The sequence below is a fragment of the Leptopilina heterotoma genome, unplaced genomic scaffold, assembly GCF_015476425.1.
Source record: "Leptopilina heterotoma isolate Lh14 unplaced genomic scaffold, ASM1547642v1 Lhet_43, whole genome shotgun sequence".
Taxonomy (NCBI): domain Eukaryota; kingdom Metazoa; phylum Arthropoda; class Insecta; order Hymenoptera; family Figitidae; genus Leptopilina; species Leptopilina heterotoma.
Window position 1 is genome coordinate 1,019,784 of NW_025111081.1, and position 12,659 is coordinate 1,032,442.

A 12,659-nucleotide genomic window follows, 5' to 3' on the forward strand; every position below is an offset into this window, starting at 1 on the left:
ATATTTTTCTAAAAAAGACAATTTTGAAAAAAATCTAGTTCTACTTTACCGATAGTGGATAAAGTAGAAATCAATATTTTTTCGGGATCTAAAAGAAAAAACAAAATACTCTTTAAAATTTTATTTTGAAATACTTTTTTTTTGAGAATATAAAAAATGCGTTATGTACAGTCTATAAAATAATGAATGAGTTTTTCTTCTTCAATACATCATTCCTGGATGTGCCCTTTGGAAAAAGACGTTTGGATTGGTGGAAAGTGTGGTGTAGAGATTACCAACGTCCTCGGGCCTTAAATAAACACCGTGCGACATAACAAAAGGATCTCCGTTATGAACATCTGAAACAAAAAATTTTATTTAAATTTGGAATAAAATTACAAATAATAATTGCAGAAATTCAATTATTTTCAAAAGTTATAAAATTCTTCGCAGAAATTCAATAATTAAAATTTCACAGGAATTTAATTATATTTACAATTTTTTATAAATTTCTTCTCAATAATTCTATTATTTTCATAAATAAAATATTTTACTTGGATTCGATTATTTTTATAAATAATAAAACTCATTGTGAAATTTCAATTATTTTTAATAAAATTTTAATTTCAATTCTGTTGAAATCAGTTTAATTTTTTCAAAATTTTAACGCAATTCTTATAGAAAGAAATCAATTATCTTTATAAATATCAAAATTCTTCGCTGAAATTCAATTATTTTAAAGAATTTTAATAAAATTCTTGGCAAAATTTCAATTATTTTCAAAAATCTTCCTGAATTCAATGATTCTTTATATTTACTATTTTATAATTTTTTCCAAAAAAATTCAATTATTTAAAAACAATTCTAATAAACTTCTACGCAAACATTTAATTATTTTCATAAAAAATTAAAATTTCATAGAAATTCAATTATTTAGGTAACAATTTTTTTTTTATAAATTTCTTCACAATAATTCAATTATTTTCGTAAATAATACAATTTTTACAAGGATTCAATTATTTTCGTAAATAATAATAATTTTTTAGAAATTCAATTATTTTAATAATTAATAAAACTCATTGCAGAATTTCAATTATTTTTAATTCAATTTTAATCGAATTCCTCGAAAAATATAATTATACCTACTTGAAATTTTTTTTTAAATTTGTCAAAAGAATTCAATTATTTAAAAATTTCTTGATAAAATTCTTTGATGATCATTCAATTTTAATTTATTTTTGTATTTGAATAATTGAATTCTATAGTAGAATTTTTTTAATTTTTAGAAATAATTGAATTTTGAAAAGGTTTAAAATTCAATTATTTTCTACAATTTAATATTCTAATACAATTTTAATAAAATTTCTTGAAAAAATATACAATTATTTTTAAAAATATTAATTAAATTCGATTATTTTCAAGAATTTTGATATAAATTTAATTATTTTTAATAATTTTATGAAATTTCTTTTGAAAAATCATTATTTTCAAAATTTTTAATAAAATTCCTTCAAAAAATTAAATTATTTTTAAAATTTCAGATAAAATTCTTCGAAACAATTCAATTATTTTTATGAATTATAAAATCATCCGCAAGAATTTAATTATCAAGAATTTAATTAATTTCAATAATTGTAATAAAATTCTTTGCAAAAAGTCAGTTGATAAATTTAATACAATTTTAAATGATTTCTTTGAAAATTGAAAATAATTGAATTTTAAGAAGAATTTCTTTTAAGTTTTTAAAATTGTCATTTAAATACTGTTATTTTTTAAAGTAATTTTAATTGAAAATTTTGAAAATAATTGAAATTTACAAAGAATTTTATTAAAAACTTTTAAGAATAATTGAATGGTTTAGAAAAATTTTATTACAATTTTTGAAAATAATTGAACCTGTAAGAGAAATTTTATTAAAATTATCTTGAATATAATTGCATTTTTTTCTATAGAAATTTTACTAAAATTGAATCTGAAAATAATAGAATTTCTCAGAAGAATTTTAATATTCACAAAAATAATTGAATTCTTGACGAGAATTTTACAATTTATAAAATATTATATAGAAATATTTTTTTAAAAGAAATTTCATGAAAATTGTTAAAAATAATTGAATTTATATTAAAATTCTTGAAAATAATCGAATTTAATTAATATAATTCTATTGCAAATAATTGATTTCTTCTGAAAGATTTTATTATTTATAAAAATAATTGAATTAATTTGTAGAATTTTATTATTTATGAAAATATTTTAATTCTTAAAAAGAATTTTCTTATTAATAAAAATAATTAAATTCTTGCAAATGATTTTACAATTCATAAAAATAATTGAATTGTTTTGAAGAATTTTATCTGAAATTTTAAAAATAATTGAATTTTTTGAAGGAATTTTATTAAAAATTTTGAAAATAATGATTTTTTAAAAGAAATTTCATAAAATTGTTAAAAATAATTGAATTTATATTAAAATTCTTGAAAATATTCGAATTTAATTAATATTTTTTCAAGAAATTTTATTAAAATTGTATTAGAAAATTAAATTGTAGAAAATAATTGAATTTTAAACCTTTTCAAAATTCAATTATTTTCAAAAATTAAAAAAATTCTACTATAGAATTCAATTATTCAAATACAAAAATAAATTAAAATTGAATGATCACAAAGAATTTTATCAACAAATTTTTAAATAATTGAATTCTCTTGACAAATTTTTAAAAAATTTTCAAGTTTTTTTAAATTCTTAAAATGATTTATATTTTTTTAAATAATTGAATAAATTGTCGTAGAGTTTTCTAATAAAAATCTACTTAAAAATGAATTTCAGTTAAAATTTTAGATAATAATTGAATATTAAAATCAATATAGCTTGAATTTTTAGAAATAATTGAATTTTGAAAATTTTCAAAAAAAAAATTTTTTTTCATCTGTTGGGAAAATTATTAAAAATAATTGATTTAAAGAAGAATTTTAGTGAAAAATTCTATAAAATAATAATTGCATTAAAATGAAGAAAATAATTTTAAAGAAATACAATATTCTTATAATAAAATAATGATTTTATCACTTGGTTATTAATTATTATAAAATATGAAGAAACGATCACTCCGAGTCGATTTCTTCATGTTTTATGGTTATGAAAAAATTTAATTTATAGTTTTAAGTAAAATTTTCTCTTATTTGACTCGGACATGGTTTTATTTTTGTCAGTAATTGATAAAAATCCGTAATTTTTCATTTTTGGTCCGTAAAGTCTGTATTTTTTATTTTTTAAATATTTTCACTGTTTCGAGCCCTGCATCTACCTCTGCATTACCGACCGAACATAGACAGGAAACTCATAAAAAATTCTACTATTTCCATATTTACTTTCTATTCTATTTTTTAGAGACATTGATAAATTATTTTAAAAAATTATTTTTTTCCACTAATTTCGTCTTTGTAATTAAAGTAGAAATTAACAATTAGCATGTGAGAAAAAAATTATTTTCAATTTCTTCTTTTTTTCTTAATGTTTGTAGTGAAAGTTTTTTTTTCCTTCTCGTCCTTGAGAAGGAAAAAAAACAATAGAATTTGACCTATAAAATTTTGTACTTAATAAGGCGAATACAAATGAAAAATCGTGTAAACTAAATTATATTATTCGAAAACAAAGTATGGAAAAAAAGAGAACCATAAATTCAGAACTAAATCTTGATTATAATGTATAAAGGAGTTTATGGTTTGATGAACACGCGCGATGAATAAAATTTACAATTTAAATTCGTTTCTCTCTCAGCACCGAAAAAATAAAATGCAAGTTTACATTTTATTTTTTATTTTAAAACAATTTTTTTCATTTATTCAAGTTTTTGAAAAATTTATTTATTCCAAAAACAAAAAAACAAATTTTTTTTTCAAACATCAAATAGAAAAAAATAGTATGAATTTTCAAAACTGCTTAAAATTTTTATCTTTTTAAAAAAATTTGCCAAAGCTGTGAAATTTTTAAAGAAAAAGTTGATGAATTTTTTAGTAGAAAGTTGCAAAAGTTTTTTTCAATTCTTTTAAAGTGTGACAATTTTCGAATTAAAATGTTTGTGAGAAAAAAATTTTTTTTTAATATTCACCGTCAGAATAAATTGGACTGCTTCCATGTCTGCACGCGTTGCATCGAGGAAGACCGGAAGAAACCAATGCCACACGATCTGCAATAAAAGAGGAGTTCATTTGGTATTTATATTTTTTTTCCTCTTACACAATTCTATTCATTTATTATTTATTTATTACATTTTATTCTATTAAATTTTTCCATTTCATTTAAACAAACGTAAAATAATTTAATTTAATGTTTCATAAAGTATTTAAATAATTAAAATCATAATTTCAAAGTTTTAATAAAATTATTTACAGTTCATTTAGTTTAAAGTTGACACGAAAATTTAACTTTGTTTTTCCCTTCATCAAAATTATTTTCATCATTTCAATTCCATTATTATTTTCTAGAATTTTTAACTACAATTCTTCTATAAATCAATTATTATTTAAAGGAACGAAAAATTTAGATTTCCAAAGATTTGAATTTGAAACATTTTCAAAATTCAATTATTTTTAAAAATTCACTTATCATGCTTTTAATATTCAATTATCTAAAATTTTAACTGAAATTAATTTTTAAATCAATTTTTATTAGAAAATTCTACTAGAATTCAATTATTTGAATACAAAAATCAATAATTGAATGTTTCTTAAAACTGAATTTTTTTTACAAAGAATTTTATTAACAAATTTTTAAATAATCGAATTCTTGCTAAGAATTAAAATAATTTTTGAAAATAATTGAATTCCTGTGAAAATTTCATTAATTTTTAAAAATAACTGAATTCTTGCAAAGAATTTTATTTGTTTTTTTTTTTTAAATAATTGAATCTCTGCGAAAGATTTTATTCATTTTTGCAAATAATTGAATTTCTGCGAAGACTTTAATTAAAAGAATCGAAAATAATTTAATTCTTGGGAAGAATTTTATTAATATTTGAAACTAATTAAATTCCTGTAAAAAATTTTATTATTTTTAAAAAATAATTGAATTCCTTCGAATAGAATTTTATTATTTTTGGAAAATAATTAAATTATATTTAAATAATTGGAGAAATAATTAAAGTTTTGAATATAATTTTAGTTAAAGATTCTAAAAAGTTAAATTAGAATTTTTCTAAAAATCCGGAAAGAAATTCGAATTTTAATAAAATTTTTAAGAATAATTACATTTTCCGAGGAATTTGATTAAAATTTTATTAAAAATAATTGAAATTCTGCAATGAGTTTTACTATTTATGAAAGTAATTGAATTATTACGAAGAATTTTATAAAAAGTTTAAAACAATTGACTTTTTTTCGAAAAACTTTATGCAAATTCTATTTCTATTGTAATTGAAATTCTTTTTCTTTTAAATAAATGAATAATTTTTGAAAATAATTGAAATTTTGTCATGAATTTTATTCAAATTTTTAAAAATAATTGAATTTTTTTAATTTTGAAAATAATTGAATTTTCCTAATTTTGAAAATAATTGAATTTTCTTAATTTTGAAAATAATTGAATTTTGCAATTAATTTTGTTAAAATTCCTGAAAATAATTGAATTTTTTTGAAGAATTTTGCTATTCATTTATAAAGATATATCATTGAAATGTTGACGACAATTTTTTTTAGATTTTTTTTTTAAATAATTGAATTTCTGCGATGATTTTTATTTTATGAATTTTATTAATTTTGAAAATAATTGAATTTTATAAAAATTCCTGAATATAATTGAATTTCGTCGAAGAATTTTGCTGTTTATAAAGATAATTGAAATGTTGACGAGAATTTTTTAATAAATTTTTGAAATAACTTAAATGAATTTCTGAAAAGAATTTTAAAGTTTATTTTATTATTATTCAAAAAAATTGAATTCTTGTGATAAATTTTGATATTTTATGAAAATAATTGAATTTTGCAAAAGAATTTTATTAAAATTCCTTAAAATAATTGATTTTATGGGGAGAATTTTGTTGTTTAACAAGATAATTAAATTCTTTTGCAGAACGAACTTATTATTAAAAATATTTAAAATTCTGCCATGAAAATAATTGAACTCCTAAATGAAATTTTATTATTTATGAAAATAATTGAATGTTTTCGTGGAATTTTATTAAAAAAATGTTTTCAATAATTAAATTTTTTGATAAATTTTATGAAAATAGTAAATATTTAAAATCATTGAACTATGAAAAACTTTTGAAAATAATTGAAATTTTGCAAAGAATTTTATTTAAATTTTTGAAAATTTTTAACGAAAAATTGAGTGCTTGGATACAACAAGGGGACGTACGCTCGGCGAGCCGCTTTAAAGTCAGTCAAAGGTACCGTAAAGTGTAAAAAATGAAAATTCAAAATTTTGAATTTTGAAAACTGCCATCTTATAGGAAATAAAAATGCGCATCTTTTTTTTCTTTGAAATTTCTTTGAATAATTAATATTTTTATATGATAATGGAAAAAATGTGATTAATTTTCAATGTTAAATTTCATTGAATTTTAAAATATAAATCGTCGTATCTCCGACAAAAATGAATGAATTCTTTTGATTTTTGGTATACAAATGCATTTGGACCTATAGAAGACGACAATATCACGAAAATGTTAAAAGCAATTAATTGTTTATTGATTTTTAATTGTTAATACTGACCGGTCAAAAATAATTTTTTCTTATCTTTGGCTGCAAAAAGTATGCGGGGAACTTTAAAATTCAAACAACTTCCAGTGAGACATTTGTTTATTACGATGTGAAGAAGTTTTCTGTAAAATTGCAGAAAGATTAGTTTTATATTTACAGAAATACAATAGTTTTAAGAAAAATGCTCGCGCCGCCAACGATCCCTACCGCACAGATTTTAAGGTTAGTTGCACGGTAAAGTTTTATTTATGTATAAATATATGTGTGTAATATTTGCATTGAATTATTTATTAACTATTACATACTATACAACATAGGTATACACTTTTTTAATAATTTTGTAAAATATTATGTGTATGAATAAAAATATTACAAATAATTCTAGCAATATTTAATTAAATTAAGATTATTTCTGATATTTATTTTTGTTAGTATATCGTTTATTTACAACTCAATTTTTATCGACTCTATAATGTATTAAAACTATTACTCAATATGCTGCAACAAAACTTAATGTCCTTTTTAATTACATACTATGTTGAATCTAGTATAATCTAATAATATCTATTAAAATATAATAGTTCAAAATATCACAATTGTCAAAAATTGTTTAAAATAAAAATTTTTCCTAGTTTTTAAACAATAATATTAACATCTAAAAACGTTTTATAAATTTAATAATGTTTAAAATAAAAACATTTCTTTTAACACATATATTAATCTTAATTTAATTAAATACTGCTAGAATTATTTGTAATATTTATATTCATACACATAATATTTTACAAAATTATTAAAAAAGTGTATACCTATGTTGTATAGTATGTAATAGTTAATAAATAATTCAATGCAAATATTACACACATATATTTATACATAAATAAAACTTTACCGTGCAACTAACCTTAAAATCTGTGCGGTAGGGATCGTTGGCGGCGCGAGCATTTTTCTTAAAACTATTGTATTTCTGTAAATATAAAACTAATCTTTCTGCAATTTTACAGAAAACTTCTTCACATCGTAATAAACAAATGTCTCACTGGAAGTTGTTTGAATTTTAAAGTTCCCCGCATACTTTTTGCAGCCAAAGATAAGAAAAAATTATTTTTGACCGGTCAGTATTAACAATTAAAAATCAATAAACAATTAATTGCTTTTAACATTTTCGTGATATTGTCGTCTTCTATAGGTCCAAATGCATTTGTATACCAAAAATCAAAAGAATTCATTCATTTTTGTCGGAGATACGACGATTTATATTTTAAAATTCAATGAAATTTAACATTGAAAATTAATCACATTTTTTCCATTATCATATAAAAATATTAATTATTCAAAGAAATTTCAAAGAAAAAAAAGATGCGCATTTTTATTTCCTATAAGATGGCAGTTTTCAAAATTCAAAATTTTGAATTTTCATTTTTTACACTTTACGGTACCTTTGACTGACTTTAAAGCGGCTCGCCGAGCGTACGTCCCCTTGTTGTATCCAAGCACTCAATTTTGAATTCTTGACGAGATATTCGTTAAAATTTGTAGAAATAATTGAATTTCTTTAAAAAATTTTATTACTTTTGAAAATAATTGAATTCTTGTGATGAATATTGTTATCTATATAAAAAATAATTGAATTTTGCAAAGATTTTTTTTTAAATTCCTAAAAATAATTGAATCTTTGTGGAGAATTTTGTTATTTATCAAGATAATTGCATTCTAACTTTTAAAATAATTAAATATGATATTAAAAAATTCATTTTGGTTAAAAAAAAATTTTCGATGGTTTTGTATTAGAATTCGTGTTAGTTTAGCTAAATAATTAATTATTATTATTAAGTTAATTATTTAATTATTATTATAATTTTTATTATTATTATTATAATTTTTGATGAATTAGCGCTTAAGAATAAAGGCGGAATTTCCGGTGTTTTCCCGCTAGAAGAGAAAATCAAAGAGAGTCGACCTTGCGTGAATTGCGAGAGAAAATCTCTAAGATTAAAGAGTGCCACTTTTCACTAATAACTCACAAGTAATATACGACTGCAATTATAATTTCATATATAATTACCATCTTTAAATATTTCGTACTATATTTTAACAAAATTTATATTTTTCAAACTAATAAAATAAATGATTAAATAATAAATAATAATAATTATAATATTCATAATAATTATTGCAGCATCAAAAAATATTAATTAGCAAAATAATAGTTATAATAAAGATTAAAAATAAATAAATAATAAAATTATTATATAAAATTATAATTATAGGTATAATATAAAATTATAATTATAATAATAAATAATAAATAATAAATAATAAATAAAAAATAAAAATATTTTAAATAAAATATAATATAACTTTTAAGTTGTGCGTGAATTTTAACAAGCGATTAATCGCCGCCGATTGATTAGGAAGATAACGAAAAAAAACGAAACAGAACTATTTTGAATCATTAAAATGTTCGCAGAAGCGGAAATTAATAATTAGAGTCAAATACCAAATATTTTTTTTTGTTTCCCATATTATTTAAAATAAAGCAACCTTGAAATGTTAAATCTTCAATTTACATATTATACAGTTTAAATAAATATATTATATTTAAATTAGAAGGAGAGCTTTCGTTAGAATTTCAAATTTTATAGAATTTCGTACACGGAAAAAAAAAGTTCGAAGATTATTCGGGAACTTCGTTCTTTACTCTTGGATACGGCGGGTAGTTCACAGAGAACTAAAGGTTGCCTCGTTTAAATATGTCATTTACTATTTCTCTACAAATTATAACTATTTCACCACTTCTCGGCAAACTGTTCTTGAAAAAGTCGGGAACTGTTCAAGAAAATCGAAAAGTTAGGCAAATGCAAGAAAAAATGGATTCTGCTTCCCCCCTCCCACTTCCCCTCCTTGACACTTCCGCACACACACACACACACATTTATCCTTGAAGATCACATACAATTTTTATTTTTTATTAAGTTTCTGAAATAGAAAAAACCATATGAGAGAAAAATCGACGGCGGCTGGAACAGAACTCGCGTACCCGAGGAATAGAAGTCCGGCGTCTTATCCACGTGAGCTAAACAGGAGCGTTAAATACCTCAGCATAAAATAAATATATAAGGCACGCAAGTCTTACTGACGTTGAGACTGGTGCGCACAGTTTCTGCGCACCAAGATTCCTTGACGAGTTCCCGAAAATTTCAGAAACAGTTGCGGCCAGTGCCATGGACTTTACATGAGAAAGAAATGAAAAAAAGATTATTGGACTATTTACAGCGTTTTCTAATACAGTTCCCGAATTTCTTTCAAACATTCATTGATTACCATTGAATGTTCGACGCTAGTTCAGAGCTGTTACCACGTATCCAAGAGTTAGGAAATAATTCCTGAAATATCTGGGAACTTTTTTTTTCCGTGTAAGTGAATTGAGTAACTCATTAGTAACGCTTCTCTAATTGTCTGTAATTGTTACGATTAGCTTTCTAGGTGCAATTCATAAATTAATGACGTAAATAGAAAAACAAATTATTTATAAACATTAAATAATTATTTGTAAATAAATTTCACCGCAAAAAAAAATTTTTTAATACGAAAATTAAAAGTACTATGAAAAAAGTTAAATGTTTAGAATTTATAAGAAAATTCTGAATTATTGTGTCTTTTTATTTGCCTCATAAACTATGAAATTAACACGAATTTTAAAAATAACATACATTTTTTTTCTATTTCTGACAATAATTTATTTTAAATAACTTAATTCTATTGAAGAACTGCAATAAACTTATTATTTATAAATCATTTAATGAAGACAAGAATTCAATTATTTTCGAAATTAATAAAATTCATAAAATAAAAATTATCGCAGAAATTCAATTATTTACCAAAAAAAAAAATCTAAAAAAAATTGTCGTCAACATTTCATTATATATCTTTATAAATGAATAGCAAAATTCTTCGACAAAATTCAATTATTTTCGTTAATTTAATTATTTAATGAAGTATTCATCACAAGAATTCAATTATTTTCAAAATTAGGAAAATTTTAAGAAAATTCAATTATTTTCAAAATTAGGAAAATTCAATTATTTTCAAAATTAGAAAAATTCAATTATTTTCAAAATCAAGAAAATTCAATTATTTTCAAAATTAGAAAAATTCAATTATTTTCAAAATCAAGAAAATTCAATTATTTTCAAAATTAGAAAAATTCAACTATTTTCAAAATTAAAAAAAATTCAATTATTTTCAAAAATTTGAATAAAATTCATGACAAAATTTAAATTATTTTCAAAAATATTTCTTAATTCAATGATTTTTAATATTCTACTAAATTTTTAATAAAATATTCCCAAAAAATTCAATTGTTCAGTTATTTAAAAAAAAAATTTTACAGGATTTCAATATTATATTAGAAATAGAATTTGCATAAATTTTTTCGAAAAAAGTCAATTGTTTTTTTTTAAAAACTTTAAACTTTTTATAAAATTCTTCGCTATAATTCAATTACTTTCATAAATAGTAAAAACTCATTGCAGAATTTCAACTATTTTTAATAAAATTTTAATCAAATTCCTCGAGAAATGTAATTGTTCTTAAAAATTTTATTAAAATTCGAATTTCTTTCCGGATTTTTAGAAAAATTCTTATTTAACTTTTCAGAATCTTTAACTAAAATTATATTCAAAACTTTAATTATTTCTCCAATTATTTCAATATAATTAAATTATTTTCCAAAAATTTCTTCCAAGGAATTCAATTATTTTTTAAAAATAATAAAATTTTTTACAGGAATTCAATTAGTTTCAAATATTAATAAAATTCTTCCTAAGAATTAAATTATTTTCATAACTTTTAATTAAAGTCTTCGCAGAAATTTAATTATTTGCAAAAATGAATAAAATCCTTTGCAGAAATTCAATTAAAAAAAACAATAAAATTCTTTAAAGGAATTCAGTTATTTTTAAAAATTAATAAAATTTTCACAGGAATTAAATTATTTTTAAAAATTATTTTAATTCTTAGTAAGAATTCAATTATTTAATTAATTATCTATGTTTGTATTTAAAATAATTGAATTCTCGTATAATTTTCTAATAAAAAGTGATTTAAAGTTAATTTCAGTTAAAATTTTAGATAATAATTGAATTTTGGAGATGTTACTAATAATTTCAATTTTTAGAAATTTTGAAAATCTTAGTTCCCATGAAAAAATAATGTTTAAATATTTATTTAAAAGTAAAGTTATTGGTGTTTTTGAATAATTTTACAATTAAGGAAATTCATAAATAAAAGTAGTAGCCAATTTTTTTGAGTATTTAATAATTTTTAGAGTGAGTTGAAATATTCTTTAGGGTTCGGGAAAAAGTCAAAATTTTGTTTGGAAATCAGGGAAAAATCAGGAAAAAACAAAATTTATTTTTTGTGACAACCCTGACAGTGAAAATTGAAAAATTTTATCCGATTTTATCAAAATTAAAAAATATAAACGGTAAGAATTCCTGAAGTGGGCCCCTATTTTTCATTGGGTCGGTGGATTTTTTTCATTCTTATATGTTTCGATAGCCTATGATGGCATAATAAAAACTTGTAAATAGTTTTCCGAAATTCGAATATTTGCCAAAGTTATTCAAGGTCAAAGTTATTTGTAGCGTTTTAGTAAATAGCTAATTACTCGCGATCGGATGAACCGATTTTAATAAAAATTGGAGGAGAGTTTACCTAAAGAATTGTACTTTAGATAAATGATCAAAATTTTAATTAAAAAATATAATTTGTTTAAATAAATTAACTTTTTAATTTTTGGGGTTAAAAAAAAATTGTTCTCCATCTTTTTTTTGGATTTTTTTTTAATAATCAAATAGAGAATACTTTTAAGATTTTATTTTAACAATAAAAAAGTGGGATTCTCTATCACTTTAGAAAATATAATATTTTTAGTTACAAATTTTTTTGAAAAGTTAAAGAAATTTGAAGCAAAACAAA

The 12,659-nt window shown here is 20.4% G+C and overlaps 1 protein-coding gene across 1 annotated transcript in view; it reads right to left on the reverse strand.

Moving 5' to 3' along the window:
- Positions 1-106: 106 nt before the first annotated feature.
- Positions 107-12,659, reverse strand: part of LOC122506747 — a 32,475-nt gene continuing 19,922 nt past the window's right edge. The window contains exons 6-7 of the mRNA XM_043619071.1: positions 4,088-4,165; positions 107-338 (exon numbers count right to left, since the gene is read on the reverse strand). Coding sequence (XP_043475006.1) covers positions 202-338; positions 4,088-4,165 — 215 coding nt within the window. The 3' untranslated portion in view covers positions 107-201. The remainder of the gene's footprint in view (positions 339-4,087; positions 4,166-12,659) is intronic.